Source organism: Eleutherodactylus coqui, chromosome 5, assembly GCF_035609145.1.
Source record: "Eleutherodactylus coqui strain aEleCoq1 chromosome 5, aEleCoq1.hap1, whole genome shotgun sequence".
Taxonomy (NCBI): Eukaryota; Metazoa; Chordata; class Amphibia; order Anura; family Eleutherodactylidae; genus Eleutherodactylus; species Eleutherodactylus coqui.
The window spans coordinates 198,982,221-198,997,494 of NC_089841.1; the positions used below are offsets into that span (position 1 = coordinate 198,982,221).

At 42.3% G+C, this 15,274-nt stretch overlaps 1 protein-coding gene across 2 annotated transcripts in view; it reads right to left on the reverse strand.

Annotated features, from left to right (window-relative positions):
* Positions 1 to 9,285: 9,285 nt before the first annotated feature.
* The window catches only part of SYK (spleen associated tyrosine kinase), an 82,519-nt gene continuing 76,530 nt past the window's right edge, over positions 9,286 to 15,274 (reverse strand). For both annotated transcript variants that reach the window (XM_066604052.1, XM_066604050.1), the window contains 4 exons: positions 13,910 to 14,099; positions 13,415 to 13,555; positions 11,388 to 11,500; positions 9,286 to 9,664 (listed from right to left, as the gene is read on the reverse strand). In XM_066604052.1, coding sequence (XP_066460149.1) covers positions 9,592 to 9,664; positions 11,388 to 11,500; positions 13,415 to 13,555; positions 13,910 to 14,099 — 517 coding nt within the window. In that variant the 3' untranslated portion in view covers positions 9,286 to 9,591. The remainder of the gene's footprint in view (positions 9,665 to 11,387; positions 11,501 to 13,414; positions 13,556 to 13,909; positions 14,100 to 15,274) is intronic.

The window sequence follows — 15,274 nt, forward strand, 5'->3', positions numbered from 1 at the left end:
GGAAGTTTATAAAGTTATCAAAAGAGCTTTTGCGCCATCTAGTGTCCATATTGTTTATGGCATTTGTAGTAAATTTTACTATTATTATTGTGATATTTTAGCTATAAAAACAAGGTGATTTTGTTACCAGCATTTTTTTAACCCTTGCCTTTTGAAGCATGATTCCTATAGTCTAGTTCAGGATATTTCTACAAAGAGAAGTCACATGTATATTTAATGTACGTCTGCAGTATCACTGTCAGGAAATATAAACTGTGGATATGAATTAGTTAAGATCCAATTCAAAACTGTCTTCCCAAAGGTCCTATACTCCCAAATGATAATAACTGTATATTGCTGGTGCCATATAAACACATTGCAAACCCAAGTGCACAAGTATAATTGAATCCTGAACTTTCTCATTAGAGGCTACATGTGAAAATGTAAAAGAGCCACAGCCAGCCCTCCACCCGGATATGTGCCTATCTCAGCCTCAAATGCTCCTGAGCTAGACCAGGCTTCTCTACTGTGGCTAATACTGCAGGAAGCCCAATGCAGATGTATTAGTATGAATTAAGTAAGTATACTTCGGTAATGATGTATCTTGTCTCCACCACAAGTATGGGTGGAGACCTAGTGATGGGCTGTATCCGCCTAATGTAGGTCCACAAGCTGCTGATTGGCTGGCTGGTGCAAAGTCCTAGCAGCGTGGGGAGTGAGTTTTGCCTTGGAGGCTTAGGGTTTGTTTCAGTGTTAGGCTTACATTATTAGCTGTTAATGGTTCCATATGAGAGTGGCAGGGGAGCATTAACATGGAAGCATTGACAGCTATTAATGTAAGCCTAACACTGAAATGAACCTTAACCCTCCCCTCCTGTTATGTTGCTGCTGTGTTATTGTGGACGCTGCTGTGCCATCTCCCCTGCTGCTCCGCCACTCTCCATTCCCCTCTGTCAATGTCACCGGCACTGCTGCTAACAGCTTCGGTCTGGAGCCACTGCTGTGCCTTTCCCCTGCCGCTCCAGCGGTCACCGCCCCCTCTCTGTCAATCTCCTTGGCGCCGCTGCTAGCAGCTTCTGTCTGGAGCTGCTGCTGTGCCTTCTCCCCTGCTGTTCTGGCAGTCTCTGTTCTCAGCTGTCAATCGCCCACGGCTAACAGCTTCTGTCCGGAGACGACGCCACTGCTGTGCCTTCTCCCCTGCTGCTCTGACGCTCTCTGTACCCCGCTGTCAATCTCCACGATCCCGCTGCTAACAGCCAATCAGGAAGTAGGGGCGTCACCTGGCTGTCAAGGAGCCTAATCCTAGTGTACACCCACCACTTCCGGTGTCGACAAGGTACAACAGTACCGTATACTTCTACTGCAGTATTTCAACCATGTTTAATAGAGGTTCCAGCACTCCTTGGATTAAAGGCTCTCAATGTCTTCAATAAAAAGAGTGTTCAATCCAAGGAGTGCTGTAAACTCTATTAGGCCTGGTTTATATTCAAGTCCCCATGGCTGGCATAGTATGCAGGTGCGGATTGGGGGGCAGTACAGTGATTGGTGGAGCAGCAGACTGACAGCTATTCTACTATTCAATAAGGCCACTGGTTCTGGAGGACAGAGAGGGAGAAGAAGGAGACTGCTGCTCTTCCTCTGCTTTGCACTTCTTCCTTCCTCCGGTGGTAGCTGATGGCGGTAACTCATCGGAACCTGCTGACGGCTGGAGGCCACTGCACTTCATAACACACAGGGACATTCACCTCTATTCTACTAGAGGTCTACTGGTCAGAAACAGCGGCCAGCCCTGTGTATGATGAATCCCAACGGTATGCACTCACAAGGGTTGCCGGCCCACTGGAACAATTCCCAGAGGAATACATTGTCAATCCTCCCTGGTGGTATGTGTTTCCTTGCACCTGACCTGAATGGATCCTTACCATATTTTTGCTGATGAACTGAAGTACCTAAACGTATTTTTGTATTCTACTTCTAGTGTAACTAAGTGGTTGTCCATGTCTACTACAGGCTTGGAGCTGGCAGATGAGTCCAATTCAGGATAGGCAAATCTGGTCATAATCATTGGAAGAGAAGGTTTGTCCTGAATTCGGTGCTGCAGTTTGCTGGTTCCTTTCTCCATCTCATCTTGTTCTAGAGAGCAAGAGTGCTCAAAAAAGAGGAGGCAGCTTGTTACGTGAGGTGTCTTCAAGCTCTGTGATGAGAGGCTACAGTAGACCACTCATTGTGATTAATACGGCAGGTTTCAAGGGACTTCTTCAGAGAGTCCTCATACCTCTTCTTGGGTGTCCCTCTGTTTTGGTGACCAGTTCTGAGTTGTCCATGCAGCACTGTCTTGAGTAGATGGTGATTCTTCATCCTTGATATATGTCCTGCCCAGCGTAATTGTGTCTTCAACAGCATGGCTTCAATACTGGTGATTTCTGCTTGTTTGAAGACTTCAATGTTGGTAGTGAAGTTGCACCAATGAATTAGCAATGGTGCGGAGACAGCGCTGATGGAAGCGCTTGAGGAGTTGTAAGTGGAGGGATAAATTACTAAATACTTTAATTGATTGGGTCGTTACAAGTGTGGCAATACCTATTATATGTATTTTTTATTTTGTTTTGTTTGGGGAATTTTCTTTTTTTTAATTTTGCAGTGTTTTTTTTACTAAACTTTATAGAACATTTTTGGACACCATTTTGGAGTTCCACAAGGGGACTTAAAGATGCGGTTATTTGATTGCTACATAGTACACTGTAATACTTCTGTAATGCAGTATACTATGTATATGACAACAGCCTATTAGACTCTGCTGGAGGCACGGTATGATAGGCTGAGATACACGGTAGACACAGAAACCTTTGTCAGGGATTGGAAGCAGGAAATAGAAATAGCGAGCATCCAAAAATAGTAATCCAAAAAATTAAATGTTTTATTGTGTAACTCCAGAAAATGCAATGCTTCAGGTCAGTAACCCTTTTTCAAGCAGGGGTATATGTCATAGGGACCTCTAGCATCTACTATTTGTGGGTGCTTGCTTTTTATTAAGCAATATAAAGCCATTGACAGTGTGACTTTCAGCTGAGCACCACTTTCACACTTTATCTGGGGTTGTGCTATTTTACTTTTTACTGCCATGGAAGCAGGTGGCCCGACAAAGCCTCCTGCTTCCATGGCATGGAAGGGATTAAACAATTGGGAGGGGTAGTTTCTCCTCTACTGGTCATTACATTTAGATACCAGGACCAGGCACTTTAAACCTGCACCATAAATTTAAAGCCACCCCCCCCAACCAAGTGTTTGATCACCAAAAGGCCAAATGAAGCTGAACGTCACGTAGTGCCTCTCAGCTGAATCTGTCACTTACACAGAATGTGTGCTTATCTGATAGTATGGAACTAAAAGGAAGTCCAATGTGGAATAGTAGACACGTTTTACTTCCTCTTACATAGAGTCCTCTCATATAACAGCCCTACATTATAATGTAAAGTCTATGGAAGTGTGTATTCTATCTATAATCATACCGCTGGATGTTGTCCTAGAGGTACATTTCCTATATAGACCTTAAGTGAATAGAATAGTTTCTGGGGTTCCTTTTCCAGGATGAAGTACAAGCCAAGTTTTACGGACAGCGAGTGTGGACCCACTGTGCTAACCAACCGGCTTTACTTTGGGATAATCCTAAGGGCGTTATCCTGGCGTTTCCCCAGTATTCACCATTTAGCCCCTGTACAGGGAGGGATCTGTCCTCCGCTGTAGGGAACCGACCAGGCCGCTACCTCCTGGAGAAGTCTCGGTGTAGTTGGCATCTGAACCCCGAGAGGCAGAAGCACTGGTGCAAGGCACCGTGAAACACGCCAGACTGCAAACAGGATCAAGAGCCGACAGCAAAGTCAGAGATGGGAAAGCTATGCTGAATGATAGAGAAAACAAAAAAAGGTGTGGGGGGGTTGGTACCATGTTAGCCAGTAGATCAAAGTTTGATTGTCCTCAGTGAAAGAAATCAAGTAATCTTGTAGGTATGATACCTTTTAATGACTAACAAAAATACATGATATTATAGCGAGCTTTCGGGTCTTCTGATGGAGACAAACGCATAAACAGGAACTTATGCAAAGTCAGGAAGGCAGCAAACATCAAGGATATACAGATACAAGTACAAGATCAAGCGGACAATAAAGTCACACACAGTGGGAAGGAGCCACAGCTCAGCCAAATAGGCAGGTAATAGCCATTTACCTTGCAGCTGGGCTGAGGGCACTGAGGAGGGTTAACTCCTGCACTGATGATAGAAAGTAGAAGCAAAGAGCCTATTCATACAGGAGGAGCAGAGCTACACCCTCGTCTGACCTGAATAGCAAGAGGGCAGCAGACACGGGTAGCTGACCTAACACCAAGTGTGTCTAAACAAGGGATTGAGGGTCTGGCTCCACTTCTCAGATTTATAATGTAGTGAACTGTTTGTTTTGCGGCCATAATATGATGCGCTTCGAGGCTGTCTTAACCTCCTTAATAAGTAAAATCACCTATCACAAACCATGGCCTTAGAGCCAAACTTAACTGAAAGAATGATGAAAATTGAATTACATGCAGGGTTTCCATTCAATTAAATAGGTACTGAACCTTAAACAAAAATGCTGATTATTGTACTTACCTAAAATGAGATATTTGTGCTATAAAAAAAACAATTGCTCAAAAGTTCTGGTCACTAGGGATCTGACTTCCCCCTAATTTGCTGCCTATTGTCATGCAAAGTCTGTCTCTAGTAGCAGAACACCAATAAGGATTCTAGGAAGTGTGTATGTATGTGTACAGTATGTGTGTGTAGCAACTTACTGCTGTCGTATGCTGCTCATAGAAATCTATGGAGAGGAGAGGGGGAGCTGCAAGATGAAGACAGAGGCCAAGAGATTCACAGAGATGTGGAGACAGTTTCTAGTAAGTGTTTTATCCCACCTCAGTGCAGGATTTACATCTACACTGCTCATTAATTGTCTATCATATCCTCCATGATGCTGTTACTTATGAGAGTGTACTTCAGAGAGATAGAGAAAAAGAGATACTGCTCTCCTATGTGTGTTGTGCGTGGAGCCATCATAGCAGCTAGTTTCCACCTGCCAGCTCAGTGACAACTAAAAGTTAGACATACAGCCTAGAGAGGTTAAAATGGTGATCAATGCCATATGCAGGTCACATAATGGCCAGAAATAATGTTATTCCTCATGTACACACGCTCGCTTATTCTGAAAAGTCACCAACTATGGCAGAACATATATGAAAAGCTTGCAGTCAGGAAAAAGTGAACTACAGTGTATGTTGAGAAAGATGGCACTTACCCCTAATAACATATGTTACAAAAAACTCCATGTAGTCATATATATACGACAGACTTATTATATTAGAATAGGCAAAAGAAGCTGATTTTGGAGGTTCCCCAGAATGGGATTGCTCAAAATCAACTTGGGGGCATGCTATATGCAAGGGGGTTGCCCATAGTAGACAAATCCTTTAACTCTTAACTGCCAAAGAATAAACATATTACACACAAAAGCACAAATGTAACTCAGTTCAATGAGTTCTTCACAAAACATGCTGGAAAACCACCAGTCTGCTTCCAGATTCTGGTTAATTATGAAATGAGAAGCGCAGTAGATACAGGCTTAATTGCAATCAGACAATTTCAGCACGAACGTGGAAGGTTCTGTAATGTTTTGCGTATAAATGTTAATTGCCGCAGTTATTAAAGTCAAACTCCTGACTCAAATGTTTTACAGAATAATCACTGAGATACAGCAGCGGCATAAAACATAAAGAGGCTCTTCATATGTAAATGTTTCCACATCTGCTAGCAAATTATGTAATAAAGACACCAAAATCACTGAAAGCAAGAAGTCTATAAATACAGTATATAGCTTATAGCTCCAGCCAATGGTCATGAAATATGGTGAATATATATATAGATATAGTCTCTATATAGCCTATAATGAACCGCTTAACATATTTCAAAAATGCAGCATTTTCTGTCTTTTTGTCTTCATATTTGTATTCTTTTCTATTGGGCAAATACAGATCAGGACCCCCGCTTTCATCCAATGGAATGGAAATTTGTTGTTTTCGTGGTACAACAGCCATATGTGACATGCCAGAAATTTGCAATAAATGGAAATCCACAGCCATATATAAGGAATTGTCGTCTACATCTCTATCAATGTAATATGTACACCAAGCAGCAGCAAATCCACAGTATGTGCATGTGTCACATTCAGATTTTGCTATGAATTCACCTTGGACCACTGGCGTAACGATAGAGGGTGCAGGGGATGCGGTTGCACCCGGGCCCAGGAGTCTTGGGGGGCCCATAAGGTCTCTCTTCTCCATATAGGGAGCCCAGTACTATGAATAAAGCAATATAGTTGTGGGCCCTGTTACAGGTTTTGCATTGGGGCCCAGGAGCTTCAAGTTACGCCTCTGCCTTGGATTTCATCCTTGCTGTATTGGAAGGGATAAAATCCACAGGAAAAGAGAAATGAACTTTGTGAGGATTTTAAAATCCGCATCACAAATATTCCATGTAGAAAAATACTGCTGCATGTGGATGTGATTTCCCTGCAGGTCGGTGGAGCCCCTTCCTGTGATACCCTGGAGAACTGTAGTGATAGCAGAAGGGTGGGCTCATTGGAGGATACCTGCTAGTCTGATGCGGACTACAGGCTGTGCGCCTGCTTCTCTCTCTTCCAGATAGGCACCATGTGTGCCAGGATGCCCTCCTGTGCTTTGGGCTCCGCTATGGCTGCTATAGTGGTAAATCCGCCACTGACACAAAGTTTACCAATAATGATAGAAAAAAAAGCATTGTTACTGCTTAGTTAGCTGAAGAAGTTTATTATGCGCCTTCTGTAAGTATGGTACTTTTCCTTGCAAAGAAAGATTTTCCTGACGCAATTACTTACACTTTGGTGGATTTTCTTGCTGCCAACAAATCCCATAGCGCTGTGTGCTGCACTCTGAGACAATCCGCTGTCTACTGAATTCACCCTACAAGTAGAATTAGCCTGGGTTCTCACAGGGCGGAATCCCACCGGAAATCTCGCAGTTTTGCCGCAGTGAAAAACTGCAAGATTTCCTCTGGGCAAGCGCAGCTTCAAAAACCCATGGCACTTTGCTGCGGGTTTTGGAGCACATGCTTTTCCATTGCGGCCGGCGCTCCCATAGAGAGCAGCGTGGCCGCAACGGAAAAAACAAAAGAAAAATAGACATGCTACAGCCGGGGAATCCGCGCCGCAGCCCTGGCTTCTGCCGGCTTTGCCGCAACGGATTGGCCGTCCCGTGTGGATGAGATATTTGACAAATCTTGTTCACATGGCTGGCCAATCCTGGGATTAGTGGCCGCAGGCGGATTCGCCGCAGTGACATTCCGGACAGAATTTCCACGGCAAATCCGCCCTGTGTGACCCCAGCCTAAAAGTAACAGAGCAGCATCTGATACCGCTTTCCTGCTTACTATTTAAAGGGCTTGCACCAGGATCTAAAGTTGACTTTTAATCATAGGATAGGGCATATTATTAGGATGGGTGAGGATTGTGGACAGGGGATAACTTTATGATTTGTGGAAGTCCAACCACTGAGACCCCAACTGAACCTGAGAATGGGAGTCTCAACAGATTCCACATGAACTGAGCAGAGGTTGTAGATGTGTTCCGTCGCTCTATTTACTTCAATGACAGTGCCTGAAATTGCGAAGTAGGAGCGCTTGGCAATCTGTGACGCTGTCATTGAAATGAATGGAATCAATGAAATGAATGGAAATGAAGACCATACTCCGAATCGGTGGGAGTCCAGGCAGTCGGACCCCCACAGATGATAAAGTTATCCTCTATACTGTGGAGAGGGATGCATTTAAATCCTGGTACAACCCCTTTAATATATTACTTGGGACTAATGAGTTTTGTGAACAGCTAGAAGTTAAACATAGCCCATTTTTCCTGCTTAGGTTGGCTTCACATGGACGTAAGCATATTTATGTACGCATTTACACGATGGGCATGGTGTTTTTGCTGATTCTGTGTGTATTTTACTGTTATTTTTGCGCGTGCATACCCTGTGTATTTGGGCACGCAAAAAAGCACACTAGCAAGCTCCCATTGATTTCAATGGGCAATTAAGTTTAATTAGTGTAATATGTGCTATTGTTGTGCACAATATGCATGACAAAAGCACATGCTGCATTCTTTTTTTAAGTGACCAAAATAAGCGCACAAAAAAAATGTACATTTCACCAAACCAATGGCTTTTACTCACTATGTATTGTGCAAGCAAATTTTACACGCATAATACGAGAATAAGCCCCAAGATGTACAACAAAGTTTCATACATCCACATGTACTACTGAAATGAATATATTCATGATCATGTGTATGCTTTAAAGGATTTGTCAACCTTCCTAATCATTTATTTTCTCAGTGCCTCTAAAGGCCCATTTACATGGAGTGATGATAGCTCAAAAATTGCTAAAAAGCGATCGTTTGAGCGATCATCGTTGCATCTAAACGCACGCCCATCGTGCACTTTTTGTGCACTGCTAGGTGATCGTTAAATTTAGTCCAACCTAAAAATCGTCCTTCAGCCTTATCAGCAGTTCTCCACGGGTAGTGCTGATAGCATTGTTTCACATTGGAGAACAAAGGAGCTGAATGGAGATAAGAGCCTTCGGGCTATTAACTGCTTTCAGCTAAGGCTTCATTTGCACACTTAATTACTATTAAGTAGCTAAACAGCTACTTAATAGTGTATGCAAAATGATCGCTCAAAGCTGTCACTCAAACTGTTGTTTGAGCGATCATCGGCCCGTGTAAATGGGTCTTAATGCAGTGGGTTTTAATTTAATATTAATTACCTTTATTTATATCGCAGCACTTTACATCAGTTGATATTATGGATTCTGTCCCCATTGGGACTCACAATTTTTAAATTCACCTATCAACATGTTTGGGAGGAAACCCATGCAAACATGGGAAGAACATACAACCTCCATGCAGATGTTGTCCTCAGATTTGAATCTAGGACCCCAACGCTGTAAGACAACAGTGCTAAAGACCGAGCCTCTTGTTTTGTGCCTGCAACCCCTATACACATAGTCTAATCCTGAAGGTAGATTTCCTCCTATTTGTTTCCTACTTTACGCTAACATACTTTTGGCAGGTTAGCGAGAGACATAAGATGCACGAAGGCAAAAGACTACAAAATGGTCAAACCTCTCAAGGAACTCTGTAGTAGGAAGATTAATTTGGCCAGTAAATAAATATTTCATCCAGAAACCATTTTTGGATCATTTTATTGTGTCATTTATAATAAAAAAAGCTAAATAAAACAGCAGGTAAATAGTCCGTAAAATGTAAAAACTCAACTACTTGGTCCATTACATATGAATTCCCATTGCTTTTAGTCTCTTCTAGAGTAACAGTATATAGCGACTGTCAATTGAGTAATACAGCATAGTTTGGTTTCTAAAACTCAAGGTTTATACAGAAAGCAATGTCTGTAAATAAAACTGACAGTTTGTACACTTTTCTTGGTTCCAGGGAAGCAAATATGAGGCATAAACCATTTCCAGGAGATTTATTAAAGAGCTTACTGGGCGATATCATAGTAGTAATTCCGAAGTTTAAGCTCAACATTGACAAAAGAAGGACGATCTTCAACTCTGTAAAACAAAATCTGAGATATCAAAAACTCATACAGGCCGATTTATAAAATTGCCTAAAAGAAAAGAAACTGTCTTAGTTGCCCATAACAACCAATCACAGCGCAACTTTTCTTTTGTATTCTGGTAAAAAGAAAGTTGAGCGCTGATTGATTCTATGGGCAACTTAGGCTAACTTCACATGGGGGAGTGCAATATGGGGCCGTGAATCCCGCCCCCATATCGCGCTCCCCACCATGGGAAATCCTCGAGGTTGCAAGGCATTTTTATGTGAAAGCAACCTTGCGGCAGAGGTTCGCACAGTTTCTCCCATTATTTTCAATGGGAGACCTCACATTGCATGGACTTTGCACATGGTGTGATGCTGCCGCTGGCCCCATTAAAAACAATGGGTGCTGCGATGTGAGAGCACGCAGAAGATAGAACATGCCGCGATTTGTTTACCGCATCGCGGTGCCATGGGGTTCATATTTGTGCGGCACCAGTGCGATCGAGTGAGCAGTAACGTCACTCAGTAACGAAAATCGGCTAGTCTAAAAGGACTCGAACTACAAAGTGCTCGGTGCTAACTAACTGCTAATGCTTTATTGCTGATGCTGCCTCATTACTGTGCTGGATGACCCGCCTCGATACATAATTCATGTCCTCTTGGTATGAAGAATACATTATTTTAATAGATTGGTCCAAATACATTTAATTTTTTTTTCATTCTGATTGTTTAAAATTACTACTAAATATGAAAAAATTGTCATTTTAAAACTTTTTATATGTATTTTGTGCAAAAAAACAAACAACTTTTTTCACTTATTTTTCTAGTTCCCTAATCGGATTTGAACTTCTATTTGTTTTAATCGCTTATACAGTATACGGTAATGCTATAATAAACTTAGATCGTGGCTGGGTATCAGCTATCAATGACAGCCAACACTCACCGTTTATGGCTTGGCTTTTGAGCCAGCTCCATACAAACCCCACGCACATCCAACATACATGTACATTGGATGTTGCCAGGGGGTTAAAGCGCTGTTAATTTCATGGTGCTGTATATATAATTGTAATATTATTATATACATGTGTGAAAAACTAACATGTGCCCACAACAAAGGACTGGTGGGACCATAAGCCTGGAAATGAAGCTGTAAAAATACTTTAGGATTTCCACATTAATATGCAAACGAAGCCTTGGCTAATAAGACACCTGATTTAACCATCATTGAAAAGAGAAGGGTGTAGCTTGTCGACATTGCTATACCCGGTGATCGCAGGGTCGATGAGGAATAGAAAATGGCCAAATATGAAGATTTGAAGATTGAAATACCATGTCTCTGCCACAAGCCGGCAGTGGTGGTCCCAGCGGTTCAGCAAAAAGGGTTTATAGATGATGGAATATAAATTGGACAAGGGTTGTTTGCTGTATGCCTGAATATATAGATATCATAAAGAGGATCCCCCACTTGGGATTCACACCCAACAAACCATAGAGTAGTTCTCCCTCTGAAGGACCTATCTGTGCATTATGTTGATGGTTTATAGACCCCCTACCGAATGTGTCTTGTATTCTGTTTCATCTGTTTGTATCAAACTATCTCTTGTAATTGTTACAATGCTAGCCCATTGTTGTCCTATGCAGAGCTGGAGAAGTTGGGGAGGTATTTACATAAATACTTATATTTGAATAGTTCCAATATTTTGTAATGCCGGTCTCTGTTTAGTGCATACTCACTTGTAGGTCCAGCACAATTTCATTAGGTCATAAAGTTCTGGTGGGCACCTGGGTGGGCTCTCCATTCGATTTCCGCTTTCAATCATCTGGGACACGTCTGCACCTTTCATTCCCTATATGAAATATGAAAAAGGAATATATGGAGAGAACTCACTGCAGGTGCTGTATTTCTATTGATCCCAGTCACATAACACGGTATATAGATGGACTGGTATTCTCGAAACTTCAGCCTGTCATGTTACCGAGATCCTCACATAGCTGATGACAACCCCGAGGAAAGGGATGGCAGGCTGAATATCAATGGATGCTATTTCTGACGGCTGAACATCTGAATGTGATGTTCTTCAAGGGATGGGGATACTTACCTGGGATTCTGTAAGTACACTGGAAAGTGTTTATTCATAATATAAAATGCTATGCATAACACTAGAGTAATACGGATAGTTTACGTATGGCCAGGGGATGTTCCAAGTGCCTAGAAAACTCTAAGCAGTTCATGGAAAAATAGCCAGATAGTGGCTGGACTTCTGAATATGAACTGATTAATGATTCAATGAGAGCTTTAAACTGTGCTCCCCCTGGTGGCAACTGAAGGGATACATTGTTTTATCATGTCATGCTATAGCTAACTTAATACGGACGAGTATCCTGGCCCAACCGTGGGTCTAGCGACCCAAAGTCGGAAAATTATAGATCCTTGTGATCCTTTGAGTTCTGTCAGTAGACCCACAGTTGGGCCAGGACATGTGTCCACAACACGTATGCATAAATGCGCCAGTAAAATGGTCACGTGAAACTAGTCTAAGACTAAATATTCAGGATTCCTTCACCAAAGGGATTCGACATGCAATATGCTCTCTCCTGCGCCAAACATGAGTGAACGAGTGTATTTTGCGCTCATACCTGCACAGGCACCGCTCATTCACATGGGCGGGGGAGTCATCCCACCCTGATTTAAATAGCTAATTAGCCTAACACATTGCCTGTGATCGCGGGCATGAGAAATGTTTAGCGCATACCCGCTTGTGCAACTCACATTCACCTCTATGGGGCTTTTTGGGGTGCAAACACAAACAAGATAGAGCAGGTCCTATTTTCATGGGTGCAAAAAAAAAAGTTCTGTACTCCGCTTTATGCTCACACGAGAAATCACACGCACAAATACAAGCAAAAACAAGCCAGTCACTATGAGGGCTTAAACACATGAACGTATTTTAGTCCCGCGGCCGCATAACGGGACAAAACGAAGCCATTGATTTCAATGGTTTAATTTTTACTATCGGGATTCTCGCCCGCTAATTGTACAGTGCGAGAAAGATAGGACTTGCCGTATCCTTCCTGCACATAGTTAATACTACATGCGGAAAAGATAGGGTAGGACTTATCTTCCCTATTTTTCCCAAACTCCAGCGCTATGATGCAGAGTTTGAACGACAGCCGAAAAAAAAAAGATGGTAATGCGCAACTACGCTACAAAGCGTAGTTGAGCATACGTCCATCTGAACCCACCCTAAATGTAGAGACAACCGCTTTCATATTAAAGCAGCAACAGAGATCAGCTCATCTGGCTTCCGCCGCAAACAATAAACAGAGAACTTTGGAAAGACTTTCCCTTGCAGACATTTCCCTCTATTGCCTCCATAGAGGGAAAGGGTAATAGGTATATGTTAGGTAATTGCACATAATACTATATTTTCATATATGAAGTGGTTGCAAAGGCTAAGCTTTATGTAAAAAATGGGTTGTCCACTATTAGAAAAACATAGCTGCTTCCATCCAGAAACAGCGCCACACTTGTCTATGGGTTGTGTTTGGCATTGCAGCTCTGATTCCTTGAAGTAAATGGGGCTGAAGTGCAGCACTACACAAACCTATGAGCCGGCGTGGCAGTGCTTACTGAAGCAACAGACACATTCTTTCTTCATTTCCAACCAGTTTAAACTGCTGCGACAAAGTAACCACTCCAATTATTGTGTAATTATGTAAATGTTTTGGTACAAAATCTGACTATACATGTGTAAACTTACTTTATATGGTTTTTGTCCGTACGAATACGCCTCCCACATAAGAACACCAAAACTCCATACATCACTTTTGCTTGAAAATTTATAGAAGTTAATGCATTCTGGTGCGTACCACTTCACCGGCCACTTCCCACAACTCTTCGCCTTTAAGACAAAAATATAAGCAATTAAATGCGTTCTTACTGTAGTGGCCAGGCTTGGTATTGCAGGCCAAGTTCTCATTCATTTCAATGCGAGCTTGCAATATTAAGACTGACCACTGCAGTAAGAACGGAGCTGTCTGCTTTCTGCAGCTCAGTGCATGAGCTTGCTGGCTTTGGAGGACTGTTGATCAGTGAGACTTCTGGGTGATTGAACCCACCAATCTACTATTGAATACTTGTCCTAAGGATAGGCCACCAATAATTTAGACCTGGACAACCCCTTTAATTTGACTAATGTAAAGTCTTATTATCATAAATACTATTAGGATACATTCAATTTGCATTCAAAACTTACTTTATAGTAGTTTTCATCAGAGCCAATTGCTTTAGAAAGTCCAAAATCACTAATTTTGGCATAATGTTGAGTTACCAAAAGCACATTTCTTGCAGCTAAATCCCTATGGACAAAATTTTTTTCTTCCAAGTACTTCATCCCCATGGAAACTTGATGGACGAGTTCTGTTACATTTTTTTCTGAAATATTCCTAAATACCAAAATAAAAATACATATTAATTGAAACATAGCACATATAACAAAAAGCATAAAGACTGTTTGCATTAATACTGCCTGCCAGCATTGTATATAGAGGAGGACAGATAAATGTATAGAGCAAGATCTTAGGATGGACAGACTGTGATCTGCATGAAATATGGAGCCTGCAGTGTGACGGAGGGAGTAGGGAAGCAGCAATGCACCAGGATGATACATACACAGGCTCAGGGCTTCTTCACACGGGTGTAGGTTCTTGATACACGAGTTTGAAACAAAAAAGTCCTATTAACTACGTACAGGAAAGATAGGGCAAGTCCGGCCTAAGGTTTAACCCTTTCCAATCCAATTTGCATTCTGATTTTCCTAGGGGGCTTACTCTTTTTCTGCCATTATACAACAGCGCTATCTGCTGGCTAAAGCCAGTACTGCATGAGGTGACAGGTTGGATAGGCTCCGACAGCAGAGAGGCTGGCAATATACAATAAGAGAACCCCGACGGACGTCTTCCAACATCGGAGCTGAACAGTCTTAAATCAAAATGTCTTGAGACGTCAGACAGTGGATTGGAAAGGGTTAAGTTCACACTACATAGGTAGCGTATGTTCAATGGATGTGCAATGCATATGCCGAACGTATTCATAAGGTCCAACTGACCTGACAAATGCAGAGTATCTGATTGGTATCTATTGGGTCTTTTTGGCATCCACTGGACCGGCTACCATTTTTTTGTTACCATATAGAATATCGTAGACGACTATGTACAGATACGACCAGTAAAAAACCGATACCTATATCTTTTTCTACAATGGGACCCTGTGAACATTTACCTGAGATGGTATGCTCTACAGAGTGTAATATGAGAGGGAAAGACCATTGCCGTTTGGATCAGTGTGTGAATGAGGATGAGAATACAGATGTAGTCAAGTTTGTTTATTTGCCCTTTTAAAGGGGTTGTCTCACGCCGAAACGTTTTTTTTTTTTATTCAATAGGCCCCCCGTTCGGCGCGAGACAAACCCGATGCATGTGTTAAAAAAAAAAAAACGGGTAGTACTTACCCGAATCCCCGCGCTGCGGCGACTTCTTCCTTCTTCTTACTTACCTTAGTAAGATGGCCGCCGGGATCTTCACTGTGAGGTCCATTGCCGATTCCAGCCTCCTGATTGGCT